At 35.3% G+C, this 24,228-nt stretch overlaps 1 protein-coding gene across 9 annotated transcripts in view; it reads right to left on the bottom strand.

The window, feature by feature from the left end:
• The window catches only part of TTC6 (tetratricopeptide repeat domain 6), a 220,081-nt gene that overhangs the window by 10,584 nt on the left and 185,269 nt on the right, over positions 1–24,228 (bottom strand). For 8 of the 9 annotated variants that reach the window (XR_007153077.1, XM_047863339.1, XM_047863343.1 and 5 more), the window contains 8 exons: positions 23,989–24,138; positions 23,051–23,191; positions 21,458–21,571; positions 18,220–18,339; positions 12,692–12,765; positions 6,086–6,296; positions 3,153–3,305; positions 2,116–2,286 (listed from right to left, as the gene is read on the bottom strand). Coding sequence is in view for 7 of the 9 variants with exons in the window: in XM_047863339.1 (XP_047719295.1) it covers positions 2,116–2,286; positions 3,153–3,305; positions 6,086–6,296; positions 12,692–12,765; positions 18,220–18,339; positions 21,458–21,571; positions 23,051–23,191; positions 23,989–24,138 (1,134 nt within the window). In the remaining 2 variants the exon portion in view is untranslated. Of the gene's footprint in view, positions 1–2,115; positions 2,287–3,152; positions 3,306–6,085; positions 6,297–12,691; positions 12,766–18,219; positions 18,340–21,457; positions 21,572–23,050; positions 23,192–23,988; positions 24,139–24,228 lie in introns of those variants that run through there. The other variant, XR_007153078.1, reaches the window with a different exon arrangement.

The following is a 24,228-nucleotide window of genomic DNA, read 5'->3' as shown; positions in this document are numbered from 1 at the left end:
CCTTTAGTTGTAAAAGCTGCAGGCAAACAGCTATGAACATTAAAAAATTCAAGGAATATTGCTCTCATGAGCCCTTTCTCAGGACTCTGCTAGAGGACCCATTTCAGGCAACTAAGAAATTAGCAGTTGGGAGGGAAACTTTGGCAAAAAGCCTGGTAATGACAACTGAGTATGCTTAACTGGAGAACAGAGGCTGAAATGTGAAATAAGGGTAACAAAATAGTGTGCAAATATTAACCCCTCTGGCAGTGGAGGAAACTCTCAACAAAATGGGAGAATAGAGAGACACAGTGGAAAACCGGCACAAGCTGATACCATAAGCTTGAACATATTTAAGAATAAAAATAGACACCTTTTTTAAAAAAAGATTACTATTAACTAAAATCAACTAATAATGAGAGGGAGGATTAAGGGAAGAAGAGATTAAATGGTAATCTTGTTGTTCATAGTAGAGAAACTGGAGAAATAAGAAACTAAGAGTATAGAAATATGTTTATAAAGGTAATCACTAAAGCAAAACTGAAAACCTTCCTAAATATCAGAAAACCTTTCAAAAAATTAAATAAAGCAGACTACAGAATAAAATATTTTAAATGCAGCACACAGAAAATATGACATAAAATAACAGAAGATCAAACATACTGACCATGCCAAAATGTAAATGGACTTAACCCATCTATGAAAAGCCACATATTTTCAAATTGCCATCTAAAGCAAAATCTAACTCTATGCTGTATAAAAGAGATGCAAACCTAAAATAAAGGATTCTAAACACTGAAAATAAGAGGAAGGGCAAAGGAATATCAGGCAAAAAGCAAACCAAATGAAATCAGAGGCCACAATCTTCGTATCAGATAAAAGCAAATTTATTCCAAAGAGCTAAAAGAAACAGAAGGGCATTTGTAATGCACTCACAATGCATATGCAATGTGTATGACTATCTGTACATAAAATAATAATGTAGCAGCAATATTTATAAAGCAGAAATTATAAGAGATGTAAAGAAAACTACAGAGGGCCACACTAATTTTAAGATACTTAAATAAACCTTTCTCGGTCCAACATGAACCAAATGAAAAACAAGTATGGATGTAGGCTAAATTAAAAACATAATTTATAAGGTATATTTTATATGGATATTTTTAACTATATATCCTTATAGCATAAATTGTTTTTAGAAAAGGCCCCTGGAGTATTTAAGTTGCCATATACTAGACCACATTAAAACTCAATAAACTCTAAAATTAGAAAATATAAAAGTCCTTCTACCTAGACATTTTAACTGCCTTGTTAATTTATTATTCAGTCAAAGGGGAAATAAAATTTCAGGTGTAACATTTTAGGAAAACAAACAAACAAAAACATTGCAGACCGAAATACATAGGAAACTGCTAAAAGCAGTACTAGGGAAATGGCCTCACCTTGACAACTCACCACAATATAAAATAAAGGGTGACAATAGATGAATTGAACTTCTGACTCAAAGACAGACAAAGAACAAAGATAAACTGAAGATAAAGAACAAAAGAGAGAATATAAATAAAAAATTAAAGTTGAGTTTGAATTATGTAAATATCAGAATAATTTGAATTATGTAAATATCATCTAATAACCCAACATTTTCATTTCAGAGACTCTGAATTGCAGTCCAAAAAGATTAAGATGTCATAAAACCACAACTAACATCTTTATCTCCTTACTCCCGGTCAAGTGCTCATGTGACTGAAGTTTAGGAAAGGTAGCAATTAAGTTAGATAATCACGTCATGAAAAAAGAGTCTTGGAGGAAGTCTGAGATTTGGCTAAGTGGAGTCAAAGAGAGGATGCCAGGACAGAAGCTGGCAACAATGGATAGCCAGGCAATGGCCCATGCTTGGGGAAGTCCAGAACAATGTTTACTGGACAAGTATCGAATGGTTGATGATAATGACAAGAATAAACCCATAGAGATGTAAACATTTAATAAATAATTACAAACATTCTTATGAAAGAGAACTTAAAAAAAAAAAAGAGCTAATGAATGATTAGCCTGTTATGTAAGGATTGCATTTTGAAACTATATATAACAAAGAAAGCATTTAGTGTCTAAAAGGCAATGTTAAGGAAAACTCGTTACCTGGGAAAACTGCCTGTGGTGAAAATAGATATTTCCTGCATTGAAGTAAGCCAGTGAATACGTAGGATTTAGGGAAATTGCTGCTTGATAGTCTTTCATTGCATTCTGTTGTTGACCCATAAACTCGTGAATCACACCACGATTTGTTAAGAATTCTGCTGTAGTATTGATCTGCAATATAATAGTATGAGTATTTAGCATCTGGGAATAGTGTTTATCTCCAATTTCAAGTCTAAAAATGAATGTTATGAAATCTACTTGTGGGAAACTAGTAATTTTATAGTGCAGGTGAAACCCATTAGAGCAAATATTTTGAGAAACGACAGGGTATGAAGTTGATTCAAAGTCAACCTTTGTTGATTTGGTTGCAATAAAACAAATAATCTTAGTGCTTTACTCAGTTCCTTTCCAAAAGATAGACACAGTGGTAGTGGGGAGGGGGGGCGAGGGGGAGGTTGTCTGTTTAGCTCTGTTAAGCTGGAGAAGAAATTAAATAGTTAATATGTTTATTTGTCCTAGGTAGTAGCAATTATATTTCAGTTCTTTCCTTTTTCTCATCTCAAAGATTACAAAATCTGCCCATTTCTACAGAAACAGAATCCAAACTCCAGAAGAAAAGAGAAAGATTTTTCTGTCACTGTATACAAAACCTAAGATTTTTATTTGCCATTTCACTACAGAAGGATTTTGGAATTTATATTGTTCTTTCTTTAGTTCCTTTGAACCCAGAACATTATTTTATTTTTTGCATTTATTTTTTTATTACAAACTAATATTTATGTCCCATGAAACTATAAATTGGATTTACTGACAAGAGTCAACATTTGTCATGAGTTTGTATTTTGGATTTTAAATGTTATTTACGTTATAAAATTGACAAACCATGATAACTCTTTAGGATTCTTCTGGAAAAAGAAAACATACAAATATCATTTTCCCTATAAGTTACTTTAAAAAGTAACCAAGAAGTTACATAACCCTATTTATTAATGGTGCTAATTTATGCCAATGATAATATAATCTAAGTGCATTTTTACCTTTATGGCAGCATTAATGTCTTGAATTGCAGCAAAATTATCACCCATCTGAAGAGAGACCACAGCTCTTCCTTCATAGGCTAAGCAGCATTTTGGATCAACTTCTATGGCAACGGTAAAGTGATTCCAAGCCTTCTGGAATTTTCCTTGGGCCTAAAATAAGGTTTCATTTACAGGAAGTTAGAAATTGTCTATAACATGACAAGTTAGAAATTGTCTATAATGTGACAAATGTTTATGGTTCTAACTTAATCAGTTAAAGCCTTCAGTAAGGGCCAATTTATATTGTGCTAAATCCAAGATATTAAAAAAAAAAGTAGATTGTACTGTGAGTGCACTCAATTGACTAAATTACCTCTGAGTATTTATACTAACATTTTAATTAATTAAAATAAATCTACTTGTCAGAGTCATCTCTTATGCCAATCTTGGAGAACACTAATGCTTCTGACAATCACCACCATGAGGTTTACTTGAGCTCCATACACACACAGGTAGGGATTGTATTTATTCCTTGGCATTGACTCTCCAGCTATACATAACATATACATAATGAAAATAACAAAATAAATGTGTTGAGAATAAACTAATAGCGTAAAACCTATTTTGACAGATTTTACCAGCATCTAGAATTTTAGAATCACTACACATATTTCATGGAAAAATGCATTCAAATCTACCAAGTATCTGTTCATACAAACCTTAGCAGCAACTGGAAAATAAGAACAAAGGTTAGGAGAGGGGTGCTGTTAACTGAAAGATGTCCAAGTATTTCCAAGGGAAGACCAGCTAGCAACTAAATACCTCATCACCATAAGGCAGTGAGCTGATAAATTCATGGAGGTCCAGAGTCTGTCTGTCCTTTATTCTCATAGGTTAAAAATCCACCTTGCCAGAAGCTGCCCCACATACACCAAACTGAGCCCAATGACTCTTACATAAAACTAATATTTTAACTATACACTGTTTAACCAGCAAATCTTCTGCCTCTGTACAAATTATGTGAAAATCAGCACTGTCACGACAAATTCATTTGAGAAACAAGAATAAGAATATTAAGCTGCAGACAGCCTCACAACAGGATATCTGTCATCTATTTCTGACATCTGTTTTGGCTAACTTCTATATCGCTAGTGCTAGGCACACAGTAGAGAAATCTTTGTTGAACAAATGGTTACTCCTTCCCCTGAGCAGAAATTGGATGAACCTCTGTAACTCTTCTAAGTCCTTCCTTTCCTGACTCAATCCTTCCTCATACTGATGTTTCTCAATCTTCTTTCAGGTTGATATATACAAAGTGAGATCTTCATAAAACAAAACTCTGATGTCACTGCTTTGGTTAATTATATTAGCATTTTTAACTGGCCTGAAAGGCCTTCACCTCCAGTCATTTTCCAATTCTCTAGCCTTGTCCTACAACACTCTCTTCTTCCCGTAACATTCCATCCACTTGGGCCCTCTGTTTTTTCACAAGACGTTCTAATGGGTTGTTCACTGTATCTTAGCCCCAATTCTTAATTCTGACGGATTACTAGTCTTTCACACTCCCTTTAATTGTTAATTTCTCAAAAAGCCCTCCCTTACCCCTTCAACAAATCTAAGTTCACTTGTTATAAGTTGTCCTAAAACACATCTTTTTCCTTTGTTGCACTTATCATAAGTATAATTAAATAATTATTCACATGATTGCTACTCATCTCTCTAGTAGGCAGTAAACTCTAAAAGAAGAACCAAGTATATTTGGTTTACTGCATATCACTAGGCCTAGAGCAATTCTTATCCTATATAGGTGCTCAGTAAAATGCCTTTTGAATGCAATGCATGACAATGTTAACACATTTCATTGGATTGCAATCAGCTCTAGCAGCTTTGGAAGTCATCCTGTCTCTTCAAGCTGACTTTGCAAATTTCTACTGTGATCCAATAATGGCTAATTTTATGTTTAAGTCTCAGAGGGCCATCTTATTTCCCTTATTATAAGTTCTTGGGCACACTTCACTATAGCTGCCAATCCTAACAATCAACTCCAACGTTATTAATATTATTAGATCAGCCAAACTCATTTATTTTCAAATTTAAAAAAATCAACTGTAATTGCAGATTAATAAGAATTTCTGCAAATTACAATATTTTGAACATATTTGTTGTCCATTATCTAAAACTTTGAATATTGAAAAAAGATTTTAAAAAAGAGAAGAAAAATTTAATTACTCAGTTCCTCTTCATGGAATATAAAGCACACTTAGCACTTTATTCCAAGGATGTCGCTACATATATTATTAGTGCAAATAGGTTTGTGAGTGCATGGGTCAGGTCAGTGTGTTCCAGAAACCACTCAGAGACCTGTGTAGTGACACAGAGAGTAATACTTTCCCATCTTGCTGAAAGGACAAACACCTAGTCTCTTGCCTGCCCAGTAAGTTCTCACTCACTGCCATTTGGAAGATGACCTGAATCCCTGTACAGTGGTTATCTGACCCATTGTATGGCTAAAGTCCACTTCAAAACTCTCACCCATTGCTTATTCTCACCCATTAGCTTTTCATTAATTCAACAGGACAATAGCTCTGGGGTCCAATACAGGTTAGTGAAACAAATGTTAGCCAGGTTTGTTATATGTGAAACCCATCAGGCAAATTTCAAAAGATATAAGTGTGGGGGTAAGGTAAGGCAGGGCACAGGTGTTAAGGAATCTCAGGTTTGAAGGGTCATCACCTCACTATGCACCAGGCCCCTGAGTGTGGTCCCCAGGCAGCCTCCCTGTGACTAATAAACCCTCGCTTCTCACTGCTGCTCTAACCTTAAGGGAAAGGTAAAATGTACATAACCAAGGAAATAACATGTATCCTAATCACCAGTAAAGGGCCAAATATATTCTTCTCCTTTTTCCAAAAGGAGTTTTTATGAACTAATATGTTATTATAGAATACTACCTGTAAATTATAGCCTAAACTAATTCTGGCTTTTGTGTATGTTGGATTAATGCGCAACACTTTAAGAAAGTCCTTCTGTGCTTGTTTGGTAGCTTCATCATGGCCGTATTCCATGTAAGAATTCCCCCGTCCAACATAAGCATCCAGAAAACATGGATCAATTTTAAGAGCCCAGGTGAAGAAATCAACAGCTTCTTCAAACTCCTTATTTCTGAAAATAAATGAAAATATTGATGTTTTCTGATGTATTTTCTAAGTGCTTTTCTGTATATAATTTATCCATGAAGATTTGCATTGACCCTTATAAAAAAATCTTTCATTTTTATTATCCATCATAGGAAGTGAGTGGATGAGTTCATATGACCTAAGGAAGACTGACAGGGTCTTTGAAGATTTTGGTGAAAGGAAAAAGGCAGAATATGTTGGGATGATATTCTAAAGTTCTTTTTTCAGAACTATACAAGTATGAATGGCATTCCCGAACTTGTTTTTAACAGCTATCAGCGGCCAGTACAGAAAAACATACACTATTAATGATGAAAATACACTATTTAAATCAGATTAAAATAAATGTATTTATGTATTTCACACTTCCTTATACAATGAAAGGAACCAAATTTTTATCACATGGCAGGCCTATATCAGATCTTCTATAAAGGGAAATGCTTTCTTTATGACACCAGGAAAGGAGAAAAGAAAAAAAAAGTGAAAAGAAAAAAAAAGAAAAAAAATGTGAACACATGTGAATAAATGATAACTCTATCTCTCATCCCTAATTATTCTCTTGTGGTAGGATGAGAGCTAGTAAAATAATCAAATATTTGTTCGTGGGCAGATATAGTCACTTTTCCATCGTATATGCATATCTAATAATTATATTCAGTCTCTAGAATGAGGGAGCTAACACTGAGTAACTTCTTACATACCACGTACTGTGCTAAATGCTTTACCTATGCTATTTCACTTAATCCCTCCAACAATTCTTAAGCTAGTTATAATTTTCTACATTTTGTAGATGAAAAGAAAATGGCTCAGAAAAGTCTGTGTGCAGTAAATAGCATAGTGACGTTCAACAGTGTACAATATCTAGGATTCAGACTTGGGTAAACCATAACCTCAAACGTCACGCTTTTTCATGTGGTCATCTCTGCTCACATTCTTTGCTTTAAATCTACCTACTGTTGGTGCACAAGATCTCATATCTCAACAGTGTAGTCAGAAGAAAGCTCAGACGTAAACCTGAATGTGTAAATTAATATTAATTTTTCAAAATTGTTCTGAAGAGCAAATGAGCACGTGTGAAAACCACTGAGCAAAGAAACCCTCAATAAAGATGGCCATCTTTCTCCCAGCCTCTTCTTCATTACTTCTCAAAACGGTCTCAAAATTTAACAAGATGCACCACTACTTTACTAATTTTTCCTTCATAAAATACATGGAGCCCAGGGAAACTATTTTAGACTGTCATCTCCTAGATATTACTCAGGAATATCTCTTTATAGTGTTCCCCAAACTTCAGCCCCTCCCTTGCGACAGCTGCCCTATGTTCTACCTACGCTATCATTTACTGAACATTTTTCTTTAGGCCAAATCACTGTTTTTTACTTAACTCAATTTATTTTTTTTTTAATGTTTATTTTTGAGAGAGAGAGAGAGAGACAGCATGAGTGGGGTAGGGGCAGAGAGAGAGGAAGACAGAATGTGAAGCAGGCTGTAGGCTGTGAGCTGTCAGCACAGAGCCTGACTCACAAACTCACAAACTCACTCAAACTCACAAACTGTGAGATCATGACCTGAGCCAAAGTCAGACGCTTAACCGACTGAGCCACCCAGGCACCCCTTAACTCAATTTATTTTAAAAGACAACTTAATTTCAATCCCGTAAGTAGAAAATTAATATTTCATACCATAAATAGAAAGCAACCGTAAAAATAAATAGCTATTGGAGTTGGATACTATGGTCTGTAGAAAACTGAACCGGAGTTCTATTACAAAGTGTTGGAAAGTTATTAAGACTAGATTTTGGCTGAGACTTTGCCCTTGATGTATTCATAAGGTTTGAGAAAGAATTCAGTTTGAGGCTGAAAAGTAATTCAGTTTCTCACAACGTGATTCAATATTGTTTAATGCCTAAGCCATGAAGAATAATTGTGGTACTTAGGATATTTGCTGCATGTTTTGGCAAACACTCCCCAAACATGGGGCATCAGGTGTTCTGTCAGAAGATCATACAAGAATCAACAGTGAAATACCAGGAAGCTAGCTAGTCCTTCCTTCTAGTATAGGCAGGCAAAAGTGAACATTCACATACATGAGTCAGTTGGTACCCACTGAGTTCTCTCTGTGGATTGTTACTAAGAAAACACAGGTTCACTTCCCTCAGTAGTTTACAGTGAAATTGTGCTTCTCTCCTGATTACTGGCACTATTGGAGAGGTAAAAGTTCACTGAATATAGGGTAACAATGCCTGAGGCTGCAGTCTCACTGCTTACAGGAATCATTCTAAAAGTGGATAACGCATTCTGTTTTCCTTTGTACCTCTCAATCCCCTTCACCTATTTTGCCCATTCCCCATCCCTGTCCTTTCTGGAAACCACCAATTTGTTCTCTGTAGTTAGGAGTCTGTTTCTGTTTTTGTTTGTTTGCTCATTTGTTTTGTTTTTTAACTTCCACATTTGTCATTCTCTGCCTGATCTATTCGACTTAGCATAATACCCTCTAGGTCCATCTATGTTGTTGCAAATGGCATTCTTTCTTATGGCTGAGTAATTCCAGTGTGTGTGTGTGTGTGTGTGTGTGTGTGTGTGTGTGTACCACATATTCTTTATCCATTCATCTATTGAAGGGCATTTGGGTTACTTCCATATCTTGGTTATTGTAAATATGCTGCAATAAACATAGGGCTGCACAGATCTTTTCAAATTAATGTTTTTGTTTTCTTTGGGTAAAGTAATGGAATCACTGGATCATATGGTATTTCTATTTTTAATTTTTTAAGGAAATTCCTTAATGTTTTCCACACTGGTTTCACCAATTTACATTCTAAGCAGTGCACCATGAGGGTTCCCTTTTGTCCACATCCTCGCCAACACTTGTTATTGTCTTTTTGGTACTAGCCATTCTGACGGGTGTGAGGTAATCTCTCATTGTGGTTTTGAGTTGCATGTCCCTGGTGATAAGTGATGTTGAGCATCTTTTCATGTACCCTTTGGCATCTGTATGTTTTCTTTGGAAAAATATCTATGCAAGTTCCCTGCCTATTTTTGATCTAATTATTTGGGGGAGGGAGGGGTTGGTGTTGAGTTGTATAAATTCTTTATATATATTAGATATTAACCCCTTATCAGATATTTATTTTGAGAGAGAGAGAGAGCATGAGCTGGGGAGGGGCAGAGAGAGAGAGAGAGAGAGAGAGAGAGAGAGAGAGAGAGAATCTCAACCAGGCTCTGCACTGTCAGCACAGAGCCTGACATGGGGCTTGAACCCACAAACTGTGAGAGCATACCTGAACAGAAATCAAAAGTCAGATGCCTAACTAACTGAGCTACCCAGGTGTCCCTAAACTAACAAATTTTAAAAGAAAAAATGAGGCAATAAATCAAAGCTATTTTTCTATACCTATCTAGTTATCAGCCCTAAAGTTGAATGAGCACCTAGTCTATTCGGGCTAAGTAAATAATTATTGAAGCTTAAAGCTTGAAAGGAACTTTGAAAGACACCTCGCAAGTTCTTCAAAGCTGACAATGACTAAAAATTAAGTCCAGAGGAGGTGGACAGTGCCAAAACCAGAGACTTCCCAGAGACTTCTGTCTTCCCAGAGACAGAAAAAGAAATGACACAGATACCACTATAGACATAGCAATTTCATTTTTCTGAAGATGTCAATATCACACAATATCCTAGATTGAAGCTCTTGTTGAATAATCACATGTAGTTAAACAATTGGGAAACAATAGTAAACAACTGGTAGAGTATCTATGTTCTATCAGGATACATATTAATCAAGACATAAATTGTTAAGCATCAATTACAAATATATATAAAAGTATATTAAATTAGTTTTTCTAAAATAAAATGTGCTTTTATAAATTTAAAAATAACGTGATCACTGGGGAAGATGCATGATTTTCATTACAATGTCCATAACTATGGACCATGTGCTGAGTGTGCAGGTGAGGCCACAGATACAAAGGTCCACTGCATTTTCAAATTAATCACATACGTGACCAGATGTGCGCTACTGAGTTGTACAAATAAATCATAAATACCTCCCAAAACTAAAGAATGTGGTTTGCAGAGTCCAGGATTCAAAAATATTTTATGCAAATGTAAGAATAGAAAAATAAATGTGCCAGAGTAAAAAGTGGATAGGATATATAATTCTGAGTAAATCAGGCTTTCTCTCTGCGCCATTTTTTTTTTTAATCTGAAGGTGGCTTTCTCAAAGAGATCTAAAAATTAACTCTACCATAACACTCTTAGTGACCAAATTGGACAACAAGTAGGATATTCAGCCTAAGGAATGTTGTCTCCTAGCAACGACAAGAGTGAGAGCCAGAGATATACAAAGGCATACTTCAAAAGTCTGCAACCCCATGAGTTCAAAGATCAAAGTCCTAAAATTTAAAGATTTATTCCTTTTTCTTTTTTTTGAATTTTCCAAATGAAAAAACTTTTACTTTCCCCGCTAGAAGACATCAATAATGAATCTCAATACTTAGAAACCATGCTGCTGTGGTAAAAGTATGTTATGGCATACCTTGAAAAGCAAAAATACGTTTCCTGAAATAAATACAACCAATCACTAAACATTCCTTATTGCCAAATTCAGTAAAACTGAAACCACATGGAATTGGGACTGTTGAGTTATCAGGGCTTTACTGTTGATTTAAATTCTACTTTTATTAAAGGACAATAGAGATTCCAGTCGGCTGATGAAAGTTGGGTTATTTGGAATTGCAAAGCAGTATCAGCTTAAGGAGGCTCTGCCATATAGACTCAGTGATTACATTTCATAAAAGAGATCGGGAACTGACAGAGAGAGAACTTACTGTCTCTAATAGTTGCTAAACATAGGAATGAGGTTAGGAAAAATTTTGGAGTCTTTTTTTTTAATTTTAAGAGAATACAATGACCTCAGACATTTTTGGTCTGCACTCACCCACCAAAACAAACACATCAGTCATCATTAGTCCATCTCTCTTTAAGAATGACAATTACCTAAAGAGATGGGTTATGCAAAGGTTGCTGGATTAACACAGACAGTGGTGTGACTATGTTTTGCTGTCTATAGAAAAATAAATGCTTTTTAACGCAGTGATGCCTTTCACAAGTACCAGTTATTAGATTACTATGTTTGTTAAAAAAAAAAAAAAGTCTTACTCTCACAGGGAAATGTAGCTGTACTACCTATGTCCTAAAGGGAAAAATAGAATGTTGATTTCCTAAATAATTCAAACTGTATTCTATTCTCTAAATTGGATATTTACACAGCTTAGTCTACATAATTTATGAATATCCTAATTTCCCTTCCAATTAATTGCTATTGTTTCATGAAAAATAATGCTGTAAACTATCACTTACTCAAATACATTTTATTCCACATTAAAATCTTCATGTGTGAACCTCTATGCTTTTAAAAGCAAAATGACCAGAAATTAATTTTTAGATGCTAAATGTATATGTAGAAACACTATAGTTAACAAAATATATCTACTCTAATACTATCTAAGTTTTTTTCAGTGTTTATTTATTTTTTAGAGAGAGAAAGACAGAGTGTGAGTGGGGTAGGGGCAGAGAGAGAGGGAAACACAGAATCTGAAACAGGATCCAGGCTCTGAGCTGTTAGCACAGAGCCCGATGGGGTCTCAAACTCACAAACCGTGAGATCATGACCTGAGCCGAAGTCAGACACTTAACTGATTAAGCCACCCAGGTACCCCCAATACTATCTAAGTTATTAACTGATCACCATCTGTATTTTAGCCTATGTAACTGCTCTTTTCTCCTCTTCTATAACTTACTTATGTTTATAATATCCCCAGAAACAGGTAACAATGTTTTAGTAATATGGGTGTTTTTTTTTTTTTTTTTTTGCAGATTTCATTGTATTTTGTGGATATTTACTGGTATTATTGTAATTGGTTTTAGATTTAGAACTATGTTTTCTAAATGCAAAATATTCTTGAAAATGTATTACTTTTTGAAATCACCCTCTCTTCAAGAAACATGCTTTTTAAAAGCTAGTTCCATTTTATGAACAAAATTAATTAATTTGATTTTATTTTTAGCTATTTCAAGCTATGCATGATTTTATTCAGTATATTACCAAGGTCCTGTCCTGGGGTGTAGCAGGTGGGTACCGCAATGCCATGATACAGGTATTTTCTTCTACACTTGGCTAAATCACTTATTGGAAGGTAGAAGGGTGCTAATGACACATTCAGGTGTGCCCCCCACTACTTCATAGGGAGTCTTCGTGTCTCTCCCCATTTTTGTACTCTGTTACTTCCACAGCATTTTCCTCTGTTTCTTCTATTCTTCTATCATTACTATAAATGTGTTGGTCCTACCTGCTTTCATGTCAACATACATTGCACTCCGTACCTGTGATGGCACATGGCAGTGGCTTGACAAAGGCTCACATTAGTCTTGCTTATCAGCGCAGCTTGTTTAAAATCCTGAAACAGTTTTACAGGGCTTTGTTAATTTTGCAACATGATCTTCTGTGCTTTCTTAAACTTCCTTCTAACTTTGATTCTACCACAAACATACTTAACACAAACATTAAACATATACATCTTCCTAAAACTTTTTTTTTCCTTTTAGCATCACAGCTAGTGAGAATCGATGGAGCAGAGGAAACCCATAACTGAAAACTCACTCGGAATCTTACGCTACTAGTCTCCACTTTCCTTGTGGTTTTGGCCTGATGTGTGTAAGGAGATATTTGCACCTTCCCTGACACACCACCTACACCCGCACTGAGGGCAGGCGGGACTGGTTCCGGGATCCGGAACCTTTGTGGTTTTGCCCTGATGTGTGTAAGGAGATATTTCATTTGCTTTCTTTTAATTGTTTTTTGTTTTTGTTTTTGTTTTCTGAGTGCACATCAACAGAAACATCCTCATCTAGATAGAAAGAGAAATTCACTTGGAGACAAGCTTTGGCAATACATGTCTATAAGACAAGCAGATACTCAGGCCCAGTTAAAGCGTATAACTGGTCCTTTCATGTGGATTAGCTAAGGCTACTCCTACCTTTGGAATCCACACTTCTGGGAAGGAGTGTATCATTTTGTGCAGGAATCCTAGAAGCCTCCTGAGAGGGAGCAATGTAAACTCTAACCCCACGATTTTGAGTTAGAGAAGTCAGCTAGGATAGACTTGAATGACCCTGGGGAAGAGGCTGTTAAGAGAATTAAAAGTGCTAAATCTGATGCTGTGGCCCTAACGTTGTCCTCTAGTAGGTGCCGGAGATGGGCTAAGCTTAACAGATCGTCTCCCTGTCCTTCTCTGTTCCCCCTTTTCTATCTCCTTCCCATCTTTCTTCCACAACCTTCCAGGGCTGTGCCAGAGGGAAGCTGGCTGTCTTTTGGGGATAGAATGAATTTTCTGCAAATACTGGGGTGAAAGATGGAGTAGTGGGGTCAAATGAGCATTCTGCGATCCTACTGGGGGAGGAAGGTATTAGTTACCGAGACCAACCCGCGAATATGGGTTACCCACTTAGATTCCTGAAGTAAATTTTGATACCAAATGGAAATATTCAGGAGAAAATAAGAAAGTCATTGTCTAATCAAATATAATCTAATCAAATATGCTGGTAGCTAACTCCTCTAGAAGGATCATTTGGCTAAAATAGAGGCAAATTTGTAAGTGTGAGATTTACTTAAATGTTCCTATTAATTTGAGGAGTTGTGGGGAGTGATCATAAACCTAAAAGGTTGAGAATACCAATTTCCGTTTTGTAATCAGATAAAATTTATAAATGTCAACCTGACTTTATATATATAACCAGTATTACACTATATGGTAATTAGACATTAATGATCAGCAATAGACATAAATGATGACTGTTAGCATTACTCAAAATAAAGCTATCGGCATTTTTATTATTTTTCTCATCTGCATTAATCTTTTCTTTAATATGGAGATCATAAATAACAAACCATGCCAAGTCATTTTTACACAAAGCAAAGTCCCAACTCTCATTCCCTCCACTGATTTGAGTTTATTTGTAAAGACCTGCACCCACACTGTCTTGCTTTCTGTGTCAGAGGGTGGGCTGGGACCTCATTCGTTCCTGTCTCTTCTGGATACCTGCTCCATCATAGTCCTGCTGTTTTCTGTACCTTTAATCCTTGTCTCACTGCCCCACCCTAACGTGCCTTCCCTCAATCCTCCCACTATCAAACTACACATGCCCTGTCATTCTAGTTCTTGTCCTCGAAAGAACATCTCCTTGAAAGCATGGTCAACACCAATGGCTGCCATGTCTCCACATTCCCTCAACTTCTACTTGTTGTTTAATAAGGCCAATTTTAGGGGTGCCTGTGTGGCTTAGCTGGTTGAGTGTCCAACTTCAGCTCAGGTCATGATCTCATTGTTCGTGAGGTCGAGCCCCGTGTTGGGCTCTGTGCTGACAGCTCAGAGCCTGAAGCCTGCTTCAGATTCTGTGTCTCCCTCTCTCTCTGCCTTACTCTGCTCGTTCTCTGTCTCTCTCTCTTAAATATATATAATAAACATTTAAAAAATTAAGAAAAAAATAAGGCCAATTTTATTTTGCAATTTGTAAACTGCCTCTAAAGACATTTGTTGTTTATTTATTTTTATTCTTATCAAAGCAACCTGTGTATACAGTGTATAGGGTCTAATAAAACTAGAAAGCTTACAGTGACCTCCTGTTCCCCCTCTCCTTACTTGATTCCCACTCCCCAGAGGCAATTCTTTTTACAACTTGCTGTTTTTTGTTTTGCTATTTACCTTCCAATTTCTAAATAACATGAGTATCCTATCAGGTTTAACTTCCACCATAGGATAATACTTAGCTATCTTACACCATCGCTCCATGCACCTCACACCTCCTGCCACCATCCCATATACCTATGGCCATGCATTTGTTGGTTTCAGTCTCTGTTTTACTTCACTCAAGTGTAGGAACCTTGGTACTCATTTATTTTTAAGTTTGAGGTACTAAAATCTTTAGTAGTAGTTTGGGGTGCCATGAACAACTCTTTTCCACTATCTTGAACTTTGTGGAATTATATATTTTTTATTCCTTTACTGTCTTCCTGGTAGGTTTTCAAGAGGACAAAGGGATAAACAAATGTTCTTAATCCAACCAGCTTAACTATTAACTTCCTAAACAATGCCAGTCTAAATGCTGCATTCTACTTCCTGGTCAACGTGTTCTTATGAAGGTCATACAACTTTCAATTAACTAATAAGTTTTCAGTACTCATCCTACTTAACCTCACTATTAATCAATTACTCCCACTAAAAAATTTTCCCTGGGAAGTTTTAAGACTGTTTCTCTTGCTTGTTTTATTTAGCCATCTTAATATTAAAAGTCATATACTTTCACTGGGTTTTTTTCAACTTGCATTTTTTAATTTAGTTTTTAAACTAATTTTTTTACTTTACATGAAAAAAAACTTTTTTTCTTGTTTTTACTTTTAATTAGTGGTTGCAGGGCATGCTTTTTTCCTAGACTTTTACCTATTTATATCATTTAAAGTATATTTCTTATAGCCAGAATATAGTTGGGGCTTTTTAAAAATTCCAATCTGATATTCTCATTATTTTAATTGGCACATTTTGCCCATTTCCATTTAATGTAACATCTGATATGATTAGATTCAGGTCTACGATTTTATTATTTGTTTTCTGCTGGTTTTCTCTGTTTTCTGTCCCTGTGTTTTCCCTTTCTAGACTTATTTTGATTTATTTTAAGTTTTTAAACATTGGATTTTAATTAATCTATGGTCTTTTTTACTAAGGAGGCCACATTTGGGCAGAAACTGAAATGAAAGCAAGATAGGCACCACAGACAGATCAGTGGGAAGAGTGTTCCGTGCTTGCTTAGGGAATCGCTTGTGTGAGGGCTCTGAGGCAGGAAGGGAGCCTGCCATTTCCAAGCAAAAGCAAAAGGCCAGAGTGGAGTGACTTGCGTGAAGAAAAGAAGAGCATTTGACCATGAAGGCAGATCAATGGGCAACAGTCAGACCATGTAGGGTCTTGGCTGGCCATAGTCAAGGATTCATATTTTATGCTCAATGTGATGAGAAGCCACTGGAAGGTTTTGAACAAAGGAATAACTTGATCTTCTTTATGTTTTTAAGAGGTCTCTCTGGCTGCTGTGTGAAGAACAGCATGTAGAGGAACAAGAGCAAAAGCAGAAAGGCAATTAAGAAGCTACTACAGGAGTCCAGGGAAGAGATGGCAAAGGCCTGAATTAGGAGGACAGCAGTGGCAAAAATGAGAAGTGATGAATTCAAAATATGCTTCGACAGTAGAGCTGATTGGACTTGCTCATGAGTTAGATGTGGGGTAAAGAAAGAGAAGGGTCCAGAATGATTCCCCTGAGACCATGAGGTCCTCAAGAACTGGAACTCTGGTCTTCCTGATTCCCAAGGCTTCAATGCCAATGCCAGTACCCTGCTTTTTCAGAGAGAACATAGGATTTGGAATCAAGAAAGATTGGAGCTCAAATCTTGCCCCAGTACTTCTTAGTTGAAAGATTTTATTAAGTACTAAATAAATACGTACTTGTTAAATAACACGGGTCCTATATTAAATTCTCCAGCAGCTGAGGTATTTTGCTCCCAACCCCTACTGTCCTCACTTGCTCCACCCCAACACTGGTGCCCAGAGTTCCAGAGCTTACTTGCCTGCTCCAAAGAAGTGATGGAGCTCTACCTACCTGAGAGAATTCTGAATGGTGTATCTCAAAACCAAAACCTGAAGGAGTTCAAATCTTGAAACTGCATTTCATCACAGTATAAATTGCCTAGAATAAGTTTTCTCAGGCACTTCCTTAACAATAAGTAATTCGGGGGGGGGGGGAGGGGGGCTGAATGTCAAAAGATGGCTCCCAGGCATAGGAAAATAATATAAGCCATGTCTGGAGGTGAAAAAATTAGGGACCACTCCACTCCATATTATTCTGTTGTGGTTCTTCAGACACACAAAAGCAAAATGTCACTATTTAACTACAACCCTCAAATTGCTATTTAATTTTTGCCTCATATCAATTCCAAAATTAATTTAAAAGAGAAAATACAAATAAGATAAAAATGATAATAGTGAATTTTGTTTAATTATAACTAATTATTTTTTTAATTTTTTAATGTTTATTTTTGAGAGGGAGAGACGGAGAGAGACAGAGAGCCAGACAGAGCACAAGCAGGGGAGGGGCAGAGAGGGAGGGAGACAGAGAACCCTAAGCAAGCTCTGAGCTGTCAGCACAGAGCTCGACACAGGGCTGGGACTCATGAACCGCGAGATCATGACCTGAGCCAAAGTCGGAGGCTTAACCAACTGAGCCACCCTGGTGCCCCAATAATTAATTATTAAAATACATTTTAAACCACCCGTTTTTCTTCTGATACACTACAGATGCTATCTTCCATTGCAATTCTGAGTGCCTGTTTCCACTAAAAAGGCTATTCCCAGTAGCCTATTTTGAGCACCTATTTTCTCCCCTAAACAAAACAAACAGATTTATTTTGATATATTGTCAATGGGGAACGAGGAAAATTGTGAATAAGAAAGAATTATCACTGAGCAGCAAAATAAATCAATACGTAAATCATTCTATTTGCCAAATAATTGAGTTTTGTGTGTAGCCAAAATATTCCCTGGGGGGAGGTGAGTGTTTTGATACTTCATCAAATCAGAAACATTTTTTTTTTTACATATTAGATGTTTCCCTGTAATCAAAGCAAAGTAAACATACACGATTTCTTGGCAAAGATTCTCTTATTCATTCAAAGTACTTCAATACAATTCTTGCTAAAGTTGTTATTGCTCATTAATATTGCCATTTGATACCAAAAGAAACTTGTTCACTAGTTTTCAGAACAGAACATGCAATATCAAATAGGTTCATTTTTGCAAGGAAACAAGGTTTACCTCCAATGCGAAAGTATACTGCTCTAACTCTACATAGATGAGTCCACGGTTAATGAAGGTGTTTAACATCACAGTTTCTCCAGCATCGAGAAGCAGCACAATGCCATAATCTGTTAATGCCTAAAAATAAAATAACCACTTACAACCTGGATTCAACTCTAGAGTCTCACTACACTGGCTATGAACAAATGTGTTTATGCCCAAACTAGGACCTCACATCAGTTCTTTAATATGACGTACATTTATGGCCAAAAATAGTCATTTATATTTAAAGGGTCCCCTTAACTAAGTGTTACAGATACTGCTATGCTTTAATAAATGGTCCACACTGCTCGCTTTTCACATGTTATCTGTGAAACGCTTCTAAGCACTTTTATTGTGTATGGTTTGGTGGGGGGGCATGCAACACCCTCCCTCACCTCAGTAGTTTCACCAAATGACCGTTGACATGAAAGCAGAGCACTTGCTACCTTTTAAAATTTAATTTATTTTTAGTGTTTTATTGTTTTCCTCACGGAAACCTAAGTTTTATGGAGGTAGAGCTTATCTATTTTGCTCACCATTGTAAAGCCAGTAACTAGTTCAGTGCCCGTACATAATAGAAATCAGATAAATTTTTGTTGAATAAATCATGAATCAATGTAAATAGATTTTAATAAACAACAAATAAGCACTCTTTTGATAAGCACTTTGATAAGCATATTTGTGTTCTGTAAGACATTATTCTAAACTAAGAATGATCAACTCATAGGACCTTTCTCCATTACTTTAATCTTTTTAAATTATATTATTCACTGACTAAGTATGTTTTTACTGGTCATCTACTCTATGCCAGGCACCAGGAATATGGCAAATTTGGGTTGGAACTAAATCTTTTAACTCATTTTCCTGCTGAATATTTTGTCCAAAAAAGCCATATGGTTTCATCAGAAAAGGGCCAAAACGTACACACTTGTAGCACATACTAACTGAAAATGCAAATAATATTATTTTGCTATTTGCTCATTGGTCCTTCTCTAGTGTTTCATTACTAGGCACTCAAGTGTCTAAAAGAACTGTACAATTAAAGGTCCTATATGTTCATTGTGACATAATTATCAGTGGGCCTATGCCAGGGCTGTAAAAATAATTTGTAATACTTATAAAACAAAAACAAAACTAGAATGTTAGCAATTTTCCTTTCACAGAATAACAGAATGTAAAATCTGTAAGATGCCTTAGAGATCCACTAAGCAACTGAATATGTGACACAAGAGGAAACAGAAGCTGGGAAATGAGATTTCATGAAGGTCAATGAGCAGGATTTGGATCGTGCCTCTGCTATTTTTACTTAGTTTTTCAGTCTTGGGAAAATTGCTTAGCACTAAGCCTCAGTTTCTTCGTCTGCAAAACTGGGAGGTAATTTATCATATTGTTGTTGTAGAAGTCCACTTAAAAATATTTGACTTCATGCTGGTAAAGGATTTAGCCCTGTGTTTGTCACCCAATAAGCCCTAAGTAAGTGGTAACTGTTACTTATATTAATACACGGTGGTAGAAAGCAGAATTCACCTTTTGTTAGTTTTTATGAAAGTATATCTTGGAAGAAAGCCTAAGTACATTTTCTACAGAAAGATACTTGGGTTTCCTCAGTCTAGTGATGGCAGGAATCACTGTTTCTCCCTGAGAAACAGGGAGGTAGACAAAAAGAGAGGAGGTGACACTGTTAAATGACATCCGGTCCACATGCTCGATGTCAGATGGTTTTACAAAGCCACCTAAAGACTGTTAACCAGAAGCAAACAAACCTGTGAATACCAATGCAGGTCTCTACTCTCTCTGGGACTTGGTTGTGTTTCTAACTTCTCCCTACTTTCATTTCCTCCTCTGTAAAATGACTCAATGGGATGAAATGTGTTGGGTACAGAGCAGCTCTAACATAACCAATATGTTATTATTCTAGTTAGGTCTCTAGGTAGTTTTACATTTTTCCCATTCATAGAACACTGACTTTGTTATATATCAGAGATAACAAAAATGGGAGTTCCCTGCCCCTACCCAGTCCATTGTTTGTGGCTTCAGAATTACCCAGAAAAGGCAGGAATGGGGGTGGGGAGGGAGTTGTCAAAGACACCTGCTATGCAGGTTTCTCTGACAAATGATCCTTTAATTAGCTCTTAGAATCTTAACAACTCCTTTGTTAAAAATTAGTTATTCATTTGTCAACATTTCTGGAGGAAACCTGACAGACTGGTTACCAGGAATTCTACAGTCCTTAGGTAGAAAAAATGGTTCTCAACTTTTTCCCTTCCATAGCAAATAAATTTCTAAATCTCCAAATGCTTTAAACAGATTTAACTGCCCAAATTTCAAGGAGATTGGAGAGTGTATCCACACAGAACAGCAGGAATGTGATGTAGTTTTTTAAAGGAATGTTTCACTGGCTATGGAAGTAGAGAAAAAAAAAGGAAGACAAGCAGGCAACAGAGAAAGGGAAGCAAGAGGATGGGACAGAACACTAACAGACTGAGACCAGCTGGCCAGTGAGGAATCTCCACTGGAAAAGGACCAAACCTACAAGAGTAGGAAAGAGATGGGGAAGATTAGAAAATATAAAAGAGGCCTTGCACTGGTGGAAGGTGGATCATGACAAATTGAGAAAAATGATTACTGTAGCCTTTAGTTACAGCTTCATAATAAATACACAGGCAATACTGGTCACTGGTCCCAGTCTTGGAAACCATCATTCAAAACTCCCTGCTGTGCCCATGGTCTGAACAGTGTACAAAAAAAAAAACAAAAAACAAAAAACAAACCAAAAAACAAAAAACACCCTGACAAACTGTTCTGGCTAATGTTGAGATTTTAAAGCAACAATATTGCTAGTGATCACTGCTTAAAAATTCAGTAGAAACATTTACTCAAGTGAGAATTATGCAATATATTTTAATTTATAAATGCCTTTAAATGCTTATATAAGCATTGTAAAAGTCATTTTCATTTGACATTGCAGAGATTGGTATAAAAATATTTGGTGAGGACCAACAAAAACACTAAATATTCTTTGAAATGGTTCTTTGGTTTCACAAGTGTGTAAGTGTGTGTGTGTATGTGTGTGTGTGTGTGTGTGTGTGTGTGTGTATTTCCATAGGAATTATTTTTCAAATTTATAACATAAATAAGAAGAACATGTTTTACACATACTTTAAATGTGTTTACAAATGCGTTAACATGTTGTTTACTAAAATGGTCATCTTACCATTCGAAGCTCACTTATCTTGGTATAACATAAGGCTCTGTTATAAAATGCTATGTAACTGTTTTTGTCCATGTTGATAGCTGTAGTTAAATCTGTAATTGCTAGCTTATAAGTCTACAAAGAAAAAAATAATTAGATAACAAGGGTTAATCATAATGGAATGAAATTTAATTGTAAAATAAGTTCTTGATTCTATCAGAATTTTTTGAACACTCATTCAACCATCCTGCGTATCATTTGAAATTAAGACAAGTAACCTAATTTTTCATAGAGTTAATTAAGAAGATCTTTTGATAGGAATTATTATAATAATGTTTCTCCTACCTTCAAATAAAATTCAATATACAAACAACTTTAACTTAGATGATTATTTTATTGCCGATATTGCTATAAAGCAAAAAGAAAATTATACTTCTTATTAGTAAAAGAGAAATAAGCCATATTCATCCAGCAAATATTCATCAGAGCTTGCTTCTGTCACTCTTACTGTTAGATCACATAATCGCCATGTTACCTACCCATGTTCTCCTTCACTTCCTCTTTGATGTTTTCCTGATACCTTAGATCACTCATTTCTATAGATAGTAATTTTCATGGAATTAACATGTAATACAAGGTCTTACCTTTGCTTTCAGGCATTATTTGCAAAGTATTTCATATGAAATAGTTACAAAGAAAGGTCAGAAAAGAAAAGTAGGGAGAAACAACGTATTCCATGAAGTATCAGATATCAATGGTACTGCTCACACCCTTTGATCCAGTAATTTCCACTTAAGAATCAATCATAAACTCAAGCAATGACTTTGTTTTCAGTGTAACAGTATGAAGATAGTAATATAGTAAAATAGTAAAATATTTAAAACAATCCAAATGTCCAACAATAAAGTGATTAAGAATAAAATATGGTAGAATATTATTCAGTTGTTAAAAATGGTACCCTCAAGTATTGTGACAAGCAAGGCACAACAAATTTATAGGTAGCATAATCCCAATTTTGGATTACATATATATAATATATATATATATATACACATATATATACACACATATATACATATATATACATGTATATATGTATATATACATACGTGTATATACATATGTATATATACATACATGTATATACATATATACATACATATATACATGTATATACATATATATACATACATATATATACATGTATATACATGTATATATATATACATACATACATATATATATAATATATATATTTTTCCCCCCAGGGGAAAAAAGACTAAATGTAAATACACCAAAATGCCCTCTGGAATTTTCATTCGATGGTGGGGATAGTAGGTGATTTTAATCTTTCCCTTTATTCCCCTGTGTACTTTCCAAATTCTATAATAAATATACACTATTTTCTTAATCAGATAAATAAAGAGTGCTATTCAAAATACAAATGTCAAAAATAAATATCACTATTTTGTGAAAAAAGTATAAAGTGTCTTATGCAGTTCTGTCCTTTATACCTTGGCAATTCTCCTCTCACAGAGAAAAAAAGGAAGCAAGTCATAACTTGGCATCAGAGCACTCTAAAATCTCAGTTAACAAGGCAGGAAACTGCCCTACCTTGTTGTAGTATTTCAGAACTCCTCTGTAGATATAGGCACGCACACTCTGAGGATAAATTTTGATGGCCTCATTACAATTCAAGATTGCTTTGGAGTATCTTCCTTTTAAACCATAGAAGGCTACTCGGCTTAGATACGCCTTTTCAGGGAAAGAGCAGAGGAAAGCAAGAATGGAAGTTTTAGTAAAAGCATCAATTCCCCCAAAATATGTAATAGTTTGAACAAATCCATGCCACCCAAAGATTATATAAAATATAGTCTTTTTTCCCACTCTCTTTTATTAGAAAATATTTCAAATACATAAAATAGAAAAAATAGTATAATGAACATCAATATGACTACCATCTTGATTCAATAATTATTATTTTGCAATATTTGTTGTATCTATTTTTTTCTGAATTATTTAAAAATAAGTTGTAGACATAATACTTCACCCCCGAGTTTTCCACTATGTAAACATTCTCTTACATAAGCACCCTATCATTATATATCTAACAAAATTAATAGTATTTCCTTAAAATCATCTAATATTTAGTCCATATTCAAATTTCATAGGCTTTTAAAATCAAGATGCAATCTTGTGTCGTCTCTCCAGCCTCTTAAAAGGCAAGAATAAATGTGATAGCAAAATAAGAAGTAAATGAAATTAATAACAGTATATAAAATTATAATTATTAATAGGTATAGTAAAATATTAACAAAACTTACAAACATCACAATTCAGAAAGCACCTTTACATATAACATATCACTGTTGGAAATAACATCTTTAGTTCAAAGGGAAATACAGATATATGGATTATCAAAACACAGTTGGCTAAGAAGTAGGTATAAGTAACTGATTCTTGCTAACTAATAACAACAACGTATAAAGGCTTGAATAGTTTGAGCAAATTTAACACACTCTCCAAATCACTGAAATTGTTCATTTAAATACCTGGTAATGTTTTGGATTGAGGGTAATTGCACGATTAAAATCTAGGACCGAGCTATCCTTGTTAAGTTTTACTTTACAAAGACCACGTTGATAAAAGCCTTCTGCAAAATCAGGATTTGCTTTCACAGCTTTTGTAAAACAATCAAAAGCCTAGGAGAGTATATTGTTAAAAAGAAAATCATTTAGGGAGTAGAATAGATTAACTTAAAATGCTAATAAATTACAGTGTATAACAATTGT

The sequence above is a fragment of the Prionailurus viverrinus genome, chromosome B3 (genome assembly GCF_022837055.1).
Source record: "Prionailurus viverrinus isolate Anna chromosome B3, UM_Priviv_1.0, whole genome shotgun sequence".
Lineage (NCBI taxonomy): Eukaryota > Metazoa > Chordata > Mammalia > Carnivora > Felidae > Prionailurus > Prionailurus viverrinus.
The sequence above is the reverse complement of the archived record's forward strand: the minus strand, read 5'-3'. Positions and strand labels throughout refer to the sequence as shown.